Here is a 15,774-nt window from a genome sequence, read left to right as displayed (position 1 = left end):
ACCTGTGCACATGTGCACCATGGCACGATTGCCTGATGTACATAGAGCGTGCGCACACACACAATAATAATAATGAATATAAATAAAAGAGAGAAGTAAAGGAACAGATTCCTGAGGTGTTGGGAAAGGCAACTGATAGTAAGCAGAAGCAAAATTATTGGCAGAGTGCTTATGCACAGTCAAACTTCATGGTTCCATGGACCATGCGCTAAAAATGACGGTGTTTGTGTTAACTGAGCATGCAGGGTTTGCTCACAGAAAGTCAAAAGGTTACCCAACAGACACGGGGCTCTGGGGAAGGGACAGCAGTTTCACCTGGTTTAAGACAGATGGCCGCCAAGTTCCCCCAAAGCAACTTAGGAGCCATTTCCATGTGACCCGTGCATCCAAATTGTCATTTGCAATAAGGTCATTGGGGACCTATTATTTAAATATGAGTGAGGCCTTTAAATTGGTGAGAAAGAAAGAATGAGTGACTGTGAGGACAGAAAGACAAGGAATTGAAAGCCAGATATACGTACTCAGCAAATTAGAGGCCAGCCTGGGCTACATGAGACCCCGTTTAAAAAAGCCAAAACCAACTAAGAGAAAACCAAAGGAACTAACCAAGTAGCCAACCAAACAAGTGAAATGAGGTGGTTTATTCAGGTTTCTCTTCCACTTAGCCATTCTCCACAACAAATTCTGCTTTTTGAAAAAAATTACATATATTCTTTCTTGAAGAGAATTATTTGAAAGACGTATACTCAATGTGTGCTACATTTGCTGTGTTCTAGCAAAAATGGTTTCATCTTTGTGATGTAGTAAGGTGGGCGTTCTTGTTTCCACCTTATAGACCAGGAAGACACAGATGTCATCGCCTTGCCTGAGTTCCCACTACTAGGTGAAGGGACCAGCCTTCAGCCATAGACCATCTCCAGAGGTGGTGTTCCCACCTCCCTATTTTCTGCAATGTAGACTTTGCCTCAAACCGATCAGTCACCTCTCCTGAGCATCAGCTCTATGTACCCAAGCGCTTCATATGTGTGGCCACCTCACTGTCCAGTAAACGCTTTTAATTCTACATAATACAAGCCATGATTGGAAGACCCATTCTTACAAGAACACCCCATGGCTCTGTTTTAGAAAATGGCATCACCATTCATGGGGTAAAGGCTCACAGTTCTGGGAGCTATCATTTCCCCCTCAACTTCTGTCTACATCTGTTCTGCGTAGTCTGTCAGTTCTCTTATAGATGTCTTTATTTTGTCCCTGCTGACATCAGATAAGGGTGATGTAGTTGTGTATAAATCACATTCACCATACAGAGTCATACATCTGGACACCTATGAGCTGGTGAAGTGCTCCTCTCTCTTCTCTCTCTCTCTCTCTCTCTCTCTCTCTCTCTCTCTCTCTCTCTCCTCTCTCCCTCTCTCTCTCTCTCCTTTATTTTTTTTTATTTTTATTTCTTGGTTTTTTTGAGATAAGATTTCTCTGTGTAGCTTTTCGCTTTTCCTGGAACTCACTCTGTAGCCCAGGCTGGCCTAGAACTCACAGAGATTGGCCTGCCTTTACCTCCCGAGTGCTGGGATTAAAAGTGTGCACCACCACTGTCCGGCTCTCTGCTTTATTTTTAAGGCATGCTTCCACTATGTGGCCCAGGCTGATTTCAGTTCACAGTCAGTCCTCCCTGCTCTGCTTCCAGGGAGCTGGGATTTCAGGTATATGCCCCCACACCCACTACAAATGTCTATTTGTGAACGGAAAAAGGGAGTCTATAAGGGGATGAGGCGAATTCAATGTAACGGAAAGAGGAAGTACTGATGAGTTTGGCGGAGTAACCAAGTGAGGTTTCTGGTGCCTGGTAACAGAGTGGTGTTTGTCACATCTGAGACTCAGCCTCTGCTTGTGGTACCCTCTAGTCAGATGTTACACTGAAATGGAGCCCTGCAAGGGGATGGCCCTTCATTCTGGGTCATACTGTGATGTTTTTGGTATGTCCACTGATGTCCTAATTTTGAGTTTTAAAGTGAGGAGTGGGAGAGATGCTCCACAGTGAAGACCTTGCACCGCTCTTGCGGAGGGTCAAGCCCCATTCCCAGCATCCGTGTCCGATGTCTTACAACATCTATAATGCAACTCCAAGGAACCTAGTGCTGCTGGTCTCTATGGGCACCTGCACTCACATGTACATACCCACACACAGATATACATAATTAAAAATACAGTAGATCTTAAAATTTAAAGATTTGTATAAAAACTTAGAAGAAACTCTAAAGAAAATGTAAAAAGGTAAGATATTAACCACCTGTCCCAAACAGCTATTTCTATGGCTTAATGAAGATGAACTGTTCTCTGGATGAAATGTGAGATTTTATTTTTACAATTATATATTAAATCTGTAATTAAGTCCATAAATGAAATGTTCATAAAGTTTATTCATATGCGTTTTATTTTAAATCAAGTTTCAGAGTAGTTCCAGAGATAAATGGGGTGATGTTGAAGTTTTTCTAAAACGAAGACATTAGCTGTGTTGGAACTCACCTGTAATCCCCGTATTCAGAAAGCTGAGGCTGGAGGATTGATACAATTCAAAGCTAGCCTCAGCTACATACCGAGTTTTTCACTAGCTTGGGCTATAGAACAAGACCCTGTCTCATAAGGTAGCAGTAAAAACAAAATTAGAGACATTGTTAGTTCTAAATCTTTATTTCCAGTGCTGGGGGTTGAACCCAAGGATTTGTGTATATTGGACAAGTGCTCTACCATGGAGCTATGATCACAGCCCTGGAAAGTTTGTATCACAAAGCAACAGATGTTAACACAGACATAATAAACAAGTCATCTGTAGTCCAATTATTCTAAAACTATCATTTTAGTATATCATCTTTTAGCCATCATTTAAAACACGTTTATTTCTTAGATGATAATATTTAATATTTTTAAAATTAAATTTTAAAAAAGATTTACTTTTCTTCTATGTGTATTTGTTTGCCTGCGTGTATGTTTATGTACCACATTTGTGCAATGCCCTCAGAGGCCAGAAGAGGGTGTCAGAGCTCCTGGAACTGGAGTTACAGGTGGTGTGAGCCACCATACGTGAATGCAAGAGCTGGGAACTGGACCTTGGTCCTTTGCAAGAAAAACCAGTGCTAGAAAATGCTGAGTCACGTCTAGCCTCTTAAAATTACATTCTATCTATCTGTCTGTCTGTCTATCGTGTGTGTGTGTGTGTGTGTGTGTGTGTGTGTGTGTGTGTGTGCCAATATAGGCCATGTTTCACATGTGTTGATCAGAGGGCAGCCTTGCTCCTGACTACAGACACAGTGTGATCAGGTGTGATCGCACTTCGGCCCTCATTTTTCTGGAATGATAGTTTGGATTCTTACAGTGAGTTACCAAGTTAACTCAGCCCTTCCCTCCTGGCTGGGCTTGTCCATCTTACCTAGTCCTCCTCCAGAGCCCTCCAGCTCCTTCCTTGCGTTGCTTCTGTCAGGTTGTCACAGGAAGGAGAAAAATAATGAAATACATATAACACGACTTCTCACAACTGAAATATCAGTGCCCCCAAAGGTGGAATATAAGCCTTTCCTTGGCCTTGTCATCAGTGAGTTCTTTTTCTGAATCTTTTCGTTAGTGAGTTGTCCATACTGAGTAGGAAGAGGCAAGGGTCTGTTCTAGTTTTTACTTGGAACTCAGAGCTCCCAAAAGAGTTTCTTCTGCAACCTAGAGTTATTTCATCACTCACCAAAGAGGTTGCTATCAAAAAAGGAAGAAGAAGGCTGTGGCCCGGCACTTACATGTAAGTGTAAGGACCCAAACCCAGAACCCACATAAAAAATGGACAAGGTGGTGCATGACTGTAAGTCCAGCATTCCTAAAGGGAGACAGGCAGTAGAGACAGTCTCTCCAGAAGCTTGAGGGCCACCTAGTCTGGATATGCAACAGAAAAATAACAAAGACCCTGTCTCCAACAAGGTGGGAAGTGAGACTGACATCTGAGGTTATCTGTTGACCTCCACATACATGCTTTGGCATACGTGTACCCATGTGCCTATATTCACACACACACACACACACACACACACACAGAGAGAGAGAGAGAGAGAGAGAGAGAGAGAGAGAGAGAGAGACAGAGACAGAGACAGAGATAGAGAGACAGAGACAGTAGATGACAGAGAGACAGGGAAAGAAGAGGGAGAGGAGGAGGAGGGGAGATGTGTGCGGATTACTATAAATTTAGACCTTAGGCTACAATACCTAGTTGTTTCTATTCATGCCTTTCACAGGACTCTTATTTGTTACTTAGAATCTTTACTGTTTTATGGATACCGCACCATCAATTGCCGTCTGGTTATATGGTATCCAGTCTTTAGAAGCTTTCTCTGACTACCATTGCTGGAAGCATCAAGGGTCGACTCCTTCTGAGTGACACATTAGGTCATTTGCAGTCTGGTTCTTGTCTTGTTTCCAGCCTCACCAGCACTTGCCTGGCCCAACCACAGGAAGCTATGTCCCGGCCAAGCAACCCAGCATGGCTCATAAGGCACTGATGTCCAGAGTTGGGGCAAGAGTGAGTGGGACAAGGCAGGTGAGGCAGGTAGACACCTGGAGAACTTCTTAGCATCCAGAAGGGAAAAGCTGACTCCAGTTAAAATCCACTTGGCCTACATTGGAAGGATACAACAGACAAAGATTCCAACTGGACCAGTCTTTGGGTCCTAAAGATACAAACACAAGGCTAAGCTTGGAAAGTACAGTTGTTGCTCTGCTGAGATCTAGGGGAAGATGTGATGTTGCCCTGGAGACAGACATTGAAGGATTTAGGATGCATTCTGAAGACAGAGCAGGAAAGTCACATCAAGTAACTGGCTGTAGAGGATTCTTAGCTTAGAATTGTCTTGAGCAACTGGATAAATAAAGTATGCACAGAGCTGGAGAATTCTGGAGGAGGAAGCGTGGAGAGGCAGGATAAGCAGTGGTCTGCCGCAGTTCAAGTGTTCGGAGAGGGCTGGGTCTGGAGTTTTGTCATACTCTACTCTGTGGATATGGCACTACAGTAGGCAGTTGGTAATATTTACTGCAATGAGGCTTCCAGAGGACTGCAGATGCAGAACAGTGGAAGAGTGCTTGCCTTTCTGCATGGATAAGGTTTTGGGTTCAAAGCACAGCAAGAAAAAAAAAAAAAAGAAAGAAAAAAGAAAAAGATGCTTCTAGAACTAAAATCACATTAAGAAGCACGCATGGAGGGAAGGGTGAAGCAAATCCTCTGGGACAACCTGAGTAGGCACACTGTTAAGACTACCAAGGGAGGCTTCATTAAACAAAGACACAGGAGCTATGTCTGCAGCTGCTGAATGCCTTTCTCCTCTCATGAGTAGATGGGGGTGTGGGGGTGGAATCCATAGCACAAACAAAGCCCAAACAAAGCCTCTCAGGAGCCTAGGAAGTTGAGTAAGCATGCTTCCTATGCTAATGCACTATTTCTACATTGTTTAAAAAAAAAAAGACTTATTTTGCTGGGCGGTGGTGGCCCACGCCTTTAATCCCAGCACTTGGGAGGCAGAGCCAGGCGGATCTCTATGAGTTCAAGGCCAGCCTGGTCTACAGAGCGAGATCCAGGACAGGAACCAAAACTACATGGAGAAACCCTGTCTCGAAAAACCAATACATACATACATACATACATAAGAGGGACTCATTTTTTATTATTTTTAATTATGTGTAGTGTGGGGATGTGCACATGAGTGCCAGTATCCACAGAGGCCAGAGGCATTGCATCTTCCTTGAGTTGGAGTTACAGTTGTGGGCTTCTGAATGTAGGAACTGGGAACTGGGTTCTGGTCCTCTGTAAGAGCACTATACATTCTTAATGACTGAGCCATCTCTTCAGCTCCTAGAAGCTTCTTTATTTTAAGAGTTATTTATTTATTTAGAGACAGACTCTCTGGCCATTCTGGCCAGTTTTTAGAAATCAGTTTCTCACACATCCCATACTATTGTTAGTGAGATACTTTAATAAACAGTAATTCTTGTATATTCTGTTTTTAAATATTTGCTTTTTACTAAAAAAGTCAATGTTCAGAAGAAATATATTCTATCATATCTACATTTTTTCTGTTTATGAAAATGAAAGTTCAGATGCTGGGCATGGTGGTGCACACCTTTAATCCCAACACTCGGGAGGCAGAGGCAGATCTCTGAGTTCAAGCCCAGCCTGGTCTACAGAGGGAGTTCCAGCCAGTGAGCCAGTGATATACAGAGAAACCCTTTCTAAAAAAAAGAAAAGAAAAGAAAAAGAAAGAAACAAAAGAAAATGGAAGCTCAAGAATCTCAGAGAACTTTTCTTGTTATGCATTTAATTCCATTCTGTGAAAACTGGTCAGTTTCTCTTGTCTGGATGGCTAGAGACAAGAAAAACAAAACAAAACAAATGATTCTTTTCAATGGCCCCTGGTCCACGTTCCTGTTATAACTGCTTCCCTGAGGATTATTCATTGACCCGCAATCCGTTTTATTAGTATGCTCACTGTGCAGACCTGTGGTGGGTTCTAGATTCCTACCCGTGACAATTTCTCACCCAATACAGTTCACAGTGGTGCTTGTTGCTCTCTGGGTAAGGTCTGAAGTTTAAAAAAAATTGTGTGTGTGTGTGTGTGTGTGTGTGTGTGTATGTGTATGTCTGTGTGTGGGCATGAGCATGTGTGTGCAGGTGCCTGTGGAGGCCAGAAGAAAGAGTTGGATCCCTAGAGTTGGAGTTACATGTGGTTGTGAGCCAACCGAAGTGGGTACGGGGAATCATACTTGGGTCCTCTGCAAGAACGGTGCATGTTCTTGACCATTGAATCATTTCTCTAGCCCCAAGTCTAAAAGGGTTGTTTTTTTTTTTTTTTTTTTTAGATTTATTTTTAAGTGTATGTGTGTGTAGGTATGGGCATCAAGAGCTGTTGGAGGTCACAAGCGTTGGGTCCCTCTGGAGTTGAAGTTAAAGGCAGTTCTGAGCCTCCCAAAGTGGATGCTGGAAACTGAAATTTGGTTCTCTGCTTGAGCAGTGTGCTCTCTCAACCACTAAGCCATTTCTCCAGCTGCGAGTCTAAAGTTTGAGCCCAACTTACCAGAGTCCTCTCTCCTCTCCCTCTACTTTTTATTGTGTTAGCACCCAGTGAGTCTGAGCAGAACCCGTCCATCTTTTGATTGCTTCCCAACCCAAGTGCCTATTATTCCCTCACCTCGGGACTCTCTCCTTGCTCTTCCTTCTCACCCCCCACACTAACTTGTTCACCCAGCAACCCTGTGACATATACCTGCCTAACTCCTATTTTGCTTCTCGGTCTCTGGTGACCATTCTGTGGGAACCCTTCACTCACTCTTCCATTCTGCTTGGTCTCACCAGAGCTTCCAACTGCTCCGTCCTTACTCTACCTCATCCATCTCCAAATATGGAGTCTGAGTGCCCGCCCATCCATAGCCTTTCCCAGAATGTAAATTCTTTAAGAACAGGAGCTCAGATTTCTTCTCTAGCTCATTCCCAGCACCTAGCACAGTGCCGGACAGTAGAATATAGCAAATATTTGCTGATTGATTGCAAAGATACAAAAGTACATTGATGTCCTAAAAAAAAAAAAAAACAAAACAGACAAAGTTTACCTGAAATATGTGTGATATGTTTTAGAATAAGCAGAAAATATTTTGCTTGTATGTACATGATGTTATTTAAAACACCGTTATTAACAACTATGAGTAATTGTTTACATATAATTTGGAGACTAAGCTTGCATGGGAAAGCTTGGCCATACTAAAGATATAAAGTTTTTTCCACCCATGAGAATTGGTACAATTACAGATGTTGTCAATGACAAAGCAGCTACTAGAAATCTGTCCAGTTAATAGTAATGATAATTAATAATAATACAAATATTTTTTGTTGAAGAAGTAGAAATTAAAGGTCTCCTGTTAGTTTATTAGAAATATCATTTCTCTTGGAATTTCTACATAGGATTAAGGTGCCAGAAAATACAGCGTTACGATGTGCATGAAGGATCACCATGGAAACCGAGGGAGACAACATTTATGTTCCAGGCTTCTGGAACAGAATGAAATAAAGTGAGCCAGATCAGAGACATTTAGGAAAGCACTGAGGATGCCTGAATGGGGTCCTTAGTCTGGATCATACCCTAGAGAGAGGTCCTATGGTCAAGACCGTAAGGAACGAAAGACATTGGAACCTCAGCACCCAGTGGCTTTATCATCTCCAGATGATAAAAAGAACGTCTCTGTAAGTGTGTGCATTTCACGTATGGTCTTAGTTTGGAGTAAACAAAATAACAGTATCTACACCCAAATAGAAGTAATCATAGGAGGCTCATGGAAATTAGATTTTAAAAGTAAGTTTCTATTTCTAGGTCTTTGTTTTTTTTTTTTTTTTTTTGGTTTTCTGAGACAGGGTTTCTCTGTGTAGCTTTGCACCTTTCCTGGAGCTCACTTGGTAGCCCAGGCTGGCCTCGAACTCACAGAGATCCGCCTGGCTCTGCCTCCCGAGTGCTGGGATTAAAGGCATGCGCCACCACCGCCCGGCCTACGTCTTTGTTTTAACAGTGTTAGCTACTGTTTGTTATAACAATACGGTGTGACATCTTATTCAGTTCTGTTATTACTATGAATTAGAAATTATTATAATGCCCTGTTTAGTAGCAGAGAATATTGTGTCCCAAACAATGCACACACTGGACATCAAGATATGCCTGAAATTCAGGTTTCTGTTAGAAACCCAGCTTTTTCCCACTATTTTACACACCTTGATGATTCTCATAAGTTCATCTCTTCACACTTAAATTACTCATTTAAAAAATTCATTTTTCAAGTGTTTGTTGAGTAGCCACTTTGAGTCCTCTTCTTTAAAATTGCAGTAATAACCATATTGACTTCATAGGCAGGTAGCATGGAACCTGGGTCTCAGGTAGTCCAAACTGGCCTTGAATTCACTATGCAGCTGAAGATGACCTTGGACTCTTGATCTTCTTGACTCTACCCCTCCAAGTACTGGGTTTACAGACATTTGCAACTGTGCCTCTCTTTTCTTTACTTGATTATTATTATTACTTTCCTGGTAAAAATATGTTAAACAGTAGAGATGTGTTAAATATTCATTTAGGAGTGAAATTCAAATTATAGCATATAGCTCCCTAGTGATGTTCCCCAGCATGGTGATGGTGGTAGGGTGGTCAGAGTTGGGTGAGAGATCATTTGGGGAATATTATATTGCATATTTAAGAGAAACATTGCTTTACAATATTTATTTATTCATTTGTTATGTGTTTAGAGTAGCCCAGGGTGGCATGGAATTCACTATGTAGCCTAGGTTGGTTTTGAACTCCACCAAATCCTAGAGTCTTAGATTTGGTGCTGGGCTTATAGGCGTGACTCACTACATCTGGCTTCACTTTTACATTTCTTCTGTAATGAAAGTGTGAGTGATAAGTAATTACAGGTAGATAAATTCTATAAAATGCAAAAAATGCATTGTCATTGGCTGACTTGAGAATGTGAACTAGCACACTAGTAAATGTATCTACCTGACCAGGAAGCTTCCTCGTACTTTTTGAAATGGCACCATGTTTATTGGTTGCATTAGTCAAAGATGAAAATAACCACTGTTAAGACTAATGTTCATTAAACTAGTTTTCCCTTTTTAAAAGAACACTTATTTATTTATTATTCATGTGGGGTGTGTGTGTGTGTGTGTGTGTGTGTGTGTGTGTGTGTGTGAAGCAATGTTCATCAAGTGTGTTGTCCTGACCATTACCCTGGTTCCCCTTCTGAAAGTGATTTGAAGAGGTCTGTATGACTCAAGAGGAGCCACACTACATAACACATTACACATGAAATCTATGACAGGAGCCCTTAGCATTCCTCCGTCATCCCCCATCCCTCTTCCCAGATCTGGTTTCTGCTAAATCCCTTGGACTTTATACATTGTATTTGAAAATGGAACTAACCGATCTTCCACATTCCTTACGGTTCTTTGATTCCAGTTTGGAATTCTTAAACAGGCATTATTGTGATTTAGAACATGGCTGAGCCACAAGAAGATCTTAAGTTCTTTGTGGGCAGGTATTTTTTTTTTTTAAGATTTAATTTTTAATTATGTGTGTGTATTTGTGTGTGTATTTGCACATGACTAGATACATCCTATGAAACTAGAAAAATGCATTGTTGTTGGCTGACTTGAGAACGTGAAGGAGCCAATAATCAGAACACTAGTAAATGTACTGCCCTGAGCACTGGACTTCCTTCTACTGTTGCCATTTTCACTGGTTTGCATTAGTCAAGGAGGAGAATGTAACCTCAGAGGCCAGCAGACGGCGTCAGATCCTCTGGACCTGGGGATAAAGGCTGTGAACCCTCTGACATAGGTATTAGAAACCAAACTTAGGTCCTCTGGGAAAGCAGTATTGCTCTTAACCACTGAGCCACCTCGCCAGCCATGGGCAGGTATTTTATGAGCCACATTACTTATACATTTTCACATATCAGTTCTATTATAACAACATTTTTGTATATATATTTTATTTTTATTTATTTACTTTGAGGTACTAGGGGTTGAACTGGAGGCCTCAGAATGCTCGGCTGTGTGATATTCTCAGTGTTGCTTATGTGTTTTGCTAAAAGCTGCTTTAGGTTGGTTATCATATCATACAGGGGATTATCTAACCAATCAATTTAAATTATACCAAATTTAAATTTCTGAGGCCTTGTTTCATACACAATCTAAAAGTAATTCATAAACAGCAGTTATATTCTGTTTTCTTTTACCTTCTTAGATACTATGACTACTGACTGGACAAGTATGTTTTAATAAAATATTCTAATGATTAGTAATTAAAAAACAACATGTAATTTTCACAGCCAACAAGCCTTTGATCATCCTGAGTTCATTCTTCCTTGACCTCTCCCAGCGAAAGGGTATTTCCCTTTTTATTTTACAGCTAAATGACAGAACTTGGTTTTTAATGGCTTTCATTGTTTTTGTTCCCACCAGAGTCCTCCATCACTTTTTAAAAACATCTCTCCTTCCCACCTCTGTGCTCCATCACTCGTCACAGGTGCTCAGTACTGGCCTGCATTCCATTCTGGGACACAGTTCAGAGAAATGGGGCAAGCTGGTGAAGAGACTGGATTGGAAAGGGAGGGAGGAGGCTTGATGCTTGTAATGGAAGCAAGGGTTGAGGAATATGAGGAATTTAATCTGTGGAGTTCTAAGAGGCAGCCAGAGAGCTGCTTTGCATTTCTGAAGAGCTGTTGTGTGGGTAAGAGTGACTAGGAATTTTTGGGATAGCCTTGAGGGGAACACTTGGCCAGCAGGTGGTTGGCATAATTTGAAGTTGCACCCAGCGGTGAAATTCTAGCTCTTCATGCACACTGCATGGAATGCAGGGTAGCCTAAACAGTATGCTAGCTAGTGGTGCAGGGTTGAACGTCAACATTTTGTTCCCACTCTCCTCTTCCTTTCCGTACCTGCTAAATCCACGCACATATCACCTTCCTTTTCTACATGAAGTGACATCGTAAATCTCCCACTAGTTTCTTCATGTGCGATATGTTACTCTTTCCTGTCGCTTGAAGTGAAAGCTGATTCCTTCCATTTGTGTTAAGTTGGGTGATAGGGAAGAACTTTTCTGGTGCTACCTCCTCCATGGGCGGTAAAGGCATGCCTTTATTGTGAAACTATGACAGTAGGAACTTTGACCCCTGATAACTGAGACAATAATGGGTTTTGTGATCTCATCAGAATCTTGGTGTGTATGTGTGCTGGGTGCACACTGGTGGATATTTTTCTTGCAGATTTTTTTTTTTATTGTATGATTTAGAGAGGTCCTATTTTATCGACATTTATTTTCCTTTAAATCTATATATTACACACAGCATAGAATTAAAGAATTTTGTCACGATATATAGTAAATATGCTAAGGAAAAATGACTTTTTCATTTGAGACAGGGTCTTATCTCACACTGTAATCCAGGCTGACCTCCAACTCATGAAGTACTCTTGTCTTAGAATCTCATATGCTGGGACTACAGACACAAGCCACAACCAGAGGGCCATTGTTTCTTTAAAAAAAAAAAAAGATTTATTCTTATGTACATGTGTGCATGTCTGTGTGAGTATATGCTACGTGTGCATGGGTGCTGTTTTGTCTAGAAGAGTGTTGGATACCCTGGGGCTAGAGTGATAGGCATTTGTGACCCTCCAACATGGGTGACTGGAATTCAATTTGGGTCTTCTGGAAGATCAGGAAGCACTCTTGACTGCTGAGGCATCTCTTCAGCCCCCATTTTCACTTATTTTAAAGGCCTTTGTTAGGTCACAATTATTTCCTTGTGGTCAAAATCTCTAAGGAGAATGATATGAAAGGCAATGTAAAATCATTTTCGAAAACAGCAGAAGGGTATCCAATTAAATTTGACCCCTCTGAAAGTGATTTCGTAAATAATCCTGAGATTATTTATGAAATTAACAATGACGTGATGGTTAGATGTTGTGGTGTAGGCCTATATTCCTGGAAGGAGGACCAGGAGTTCATCGTCACCCTTGTCTACTACATGTGGAGTTCCGGGCCAGCCTGGGACTATATGAAACCTATCTCAATAAACCAAAAGAACAGCCAGGTTGGGCCAGGGGTGGTGCAGGTCTTTAATCCCAATACTTGGGAGGCAGAGGCAGGCAGATCTCTGTGAATTCCAGGTCAGCTTGGTCTACAGAGCTAATTCCAGGACAGTCAGGACTCTGTTACATGGGGGGAGGGGGGGAGAAGAAGCAAGGGCCTGCGAGATGGTTTGGTAGGTTAAAGATGTTTGCCATCAAACCTGAGGACCTGAGTTCCAGTCCTGCAGGGTGGGAGCAGTAAATGGCTATGGCCACTATAAATAAACACTAGCCACCATATCTATCTCCAACTTTTATTTTTACTGCTCTTTAAAAAATATAATATTCAGATGGAAAATTCTCTACAAGAATTTTAAACCAGCAGCTTTGGAAATGGGTTTAGAGTTGAGTTTACTTAGCTTTCTAGACAAAGGGGTGAAGCCTGTCGAGATCCACGTACTTTGTTTTTCCATATCTTTCGTACAAAAATATCAATTACAGTTTTTAGTAAAATAGTTTGAATTATCCAACATAGCAACAGCAAGATTTGGGAGAATAAAGATGAGTTTGAGAGGTCTTTGTCTTAACTCTAAGGCTTGTGACTCTTAGAACATGTAGCACACTTCAAAAAGGTTCAAGGCTCGTTACCACTTTCCAGGACTTTTGAGGACAGTTTTAAAATCCTTTTCTTGTTCTACTCTCTCTATTCCCCACATGTGAAAAGGGAAGCTGTTGGGCCTTGTTCTTAGTGATCCCTTTCCATGTATGAGGTTTGGGGATTCACTTTTGGATGTAAGGATAGGGTGTGTTTTTATCTGCCTCACCAACGATGTGTTTGGCTAGAATTACTGAGATGCTGTGAATAGTTTTTCTGCGTATCAAATTAGTATCCACTTACAGTTTGGCGCTTGTTCAGCTTTCTGGAAAGCCAGCAGAACAGGCTAATGGCCTAAGAGCCATGAGTTGAGTTGTTTCCCTGGCGGCAGTCACTTCAGTTGGCTCTTCGCGCTCGAGCGCCCCCTCTCTCCCTAGAGGTCAACAAGCGACGGAGAACCAAAGGCTTGCACAGATCCCTGTCCAGGAAGAAACCAGCCAGAGCGCATGCTCTGCTGAGAGTCGCTCAGTAGCGCCATTTTCGTAAGGGAAGGACTGACCACTAATTACCTCTCCAAGGCGCACAGCACTAAAGTTGTTCAAACTGGATCCCGAACGTTGCCGAACAAGCCCGGGGCCTCCTGGAGAGGAACCTTCGTACCCCTTGCAGCACCCCAGCTGAGACTAAAGAAATTATCTCCTGTTTATTTCTCTTGAGGACAAGTGGTCCTTTCCCTCTTCTCCACTTCGCCCAGAATAGCCTACAGTCCGAGACGAGAGCCTTAGGCTTCTGTGATGATTTTGTGCTCACACCTGTGGCCAAAATGACAGGACTTGGAGAACTGGATGGGAATGTTTTTTTTTTTTTTTTTTTTTTTTTTTCCCTTGAGAACAAAGCCCAAGTGAGAGCAGCGTCTAGTGCGTGGAGAGCATCAGTCCACGTATTCCTGAGCTAGGATGTAGCGCTTTTCTTGACATTTGCTTACAAAGACACACAGATCCCGTCGGTGGTGGGAAGAGGGGTTGATGGAAAGATAGTTGGCAGTATGACCGGACATGGAGAAGGGCTGAAGTTTATCAGTGTGTGTGTGTGTGTGTGTGTACGCGCGCGCACACAAGAGTTTAGAAGAAACTGAGTGAGCGGAGCGGAAGAAAAAGATCTTGAAGAGGGACAAGAGAAATCTGATGTAGAAGAAGAAGACTTAACAAATGCAGAAAGGGTAGAGGAGACGGAGCATCCCTGCCTGCCAGGCTGCAGCAGCTTCCTCGGAGGCGTCCACTTCTCTCTACCCATCTTTTTCATTCATAAGTTTCTGGCCCCGCCTGACATCCCCCACCCCCACCGGGGCTGAGGGCCAAGTTTCCTGTGTAGCAATTGGTGAAAGGCAACAAAGCCTTAGCAACCGGCTCCTAGTGACCCGCGGGGCGCCTGGTAACTGGGGCCCGAGGCCGGCGCGGAGAAAGGAGCCGAGCTGTCCCTTTAAGGGATGGCCGCGAAGCCGTGAAAGTGGAAGGGGACGAGGGAGGGCGGGGAGGCAGGTCTGGGGGCGGACCTAAGAAGAGGAGGAGAAGGAGGAGGAGGAGAGGGAGGAAGAGTTGCTGCTGAAAGGAGGTGGCGAAGGAGGAGTCAGAGCAGCTGCTGCCAGCCCCGCGGGCACCACCGGAGTCCTGCCCGCTGCCGCCGCACAAGTGGCCACGGGCGCGATCCGGGCCAAACGTCTCGTCCTCCATGATCACTTTGGGAGCCGGGGGAAGACTTTGCCCGGCTGTGCGAGCTGGTGTGCGTTGCCCAGGCTTGGCGGAGACGGTACAGCAGCAGCAGCAGCAGCAGCTCGAGCAGCAGGAGCTGCAGCTGGAGCAGCAGCAGCAGCAGCAGCAGCAGCAGCCGCCACCGCCACCGCCGCCGCCGCCGCCACAGAGTCCGGATCGCCGCAGCGGCTACAGCCTGGGGCGTGTGCGTCCCGCGCCCAGCGGGCTCAGTTCCCCACGGAATGTCCCCGGGGCGCCCCGCGCGCTGACCCTGCAGCCGCCTCCGCCTTGGGCGCCCGCCTTCTCCCTCAGGCGGGCTCGGTGATCGGGACCGCGAGCTTCCCGGCTCCGAGGCAGTAAGGGGAAGCCCCCCGGGGGCGGGTGACCTCAGCTGGCCGCGACCCAGCCCTCCCCCGTGCGGATCTCGCTTAAGATGGCAGCGGAGACAGGGGAACTAATCGGGGCTTGTGAGTTCATGAAAGGTGAGGAGCAGTCGCCCGGCATCCTCTGGCCCTTCCACGCCACTCCCCCCCAACTCCTCACGGCTCTCCCCTTTGTCCCAGCCTTTGCCCTGGGTTTCTCCTCCGCCCTGTGTCCCGCAGCCACTGCTGCTTGGCGCTCGGGCCCCTTCTCGCCACTCAGCTCCCGGAGGACCCCCTGCTTCCGGCTTCTTTCTCGCCTCCTCGCTCCCTCTGCAGCTTCCTCGTACCCGGACAGTGCGGGCTTCTCTGCCGGGGCTCCCCCTCCAAGCCTTTCTTGGGGGATCCTGCCCGGTTTAATCATCTATCTGCTAATCCTCTACCCCTCGG

The 15,774-nt window shown here is 44.1% G+C and overlaps 1 protein-coding gene and 1 long non-coding RNA gene across 4 annotated transcripts in view; one reads left to right on the top strand and one right to left on the bottom strand.

Annotated features, from left to right (window-relative positions):
- LOC131913486 (uncharacterized) overlaps positions 1-14,075 on the bottom strand; it is a 29,041-nt gene extending 14,966 nt beyond the window's left edge. Inside the window, exon 1 of the long non-coding RNA XR_009379900.1 lies at positions 13,521-14,075. This is a non-coding gene — a long non-coding RNA (uncharacterized LOC131913486). The remainder of the gene's footprint in view (positions 1-13,520) is intronic.
- The window catches only part of Cdc14a (cell division cycle 14A), a 175,947-nt gene continuing 168,251 nt past the window's right edge, over positions 8,079-15,774 (top strand). Inside the window, exon 1 of one of the 3 annotated variants that reach the window (XM_059266134.1) lies at positions 8,079-8,254. Coding sequence is in view for 2 of the 3 variants with exons in the window: in XM_059266133.1 (XP_059122116.1) it covers positions 15,399-15,447 (49 nt within the window). In the remaining variant the exon portion in view is untranslated. Of the gene's footprint in view, positions 8,255-15,223; positions 15,448-15,774 lie in introns of those variants that run through there. The other 2 variants (XM_059266133.1, XM_059266132.1) reach the window with 2 other exon arrangements.

The sequence above is a fragment of the Peromyscus eremicus genome, chromosome 6 (assembly GCF_949786415.1).
Source record: "Peromyscus eremicus chromosome 6, PerEre_H2_v1, whole genome shotgun sequence".
Classification (NCBI taxonomy): Eukaryota; Metazoa; Chordata; class Mammalia; order Rodentia; family Cricetidae; genus Peromyscus; species Peromyscus eremicus.
This window is presented reverse-complemented; position numbering and strand designations above follow the sequence as displayed.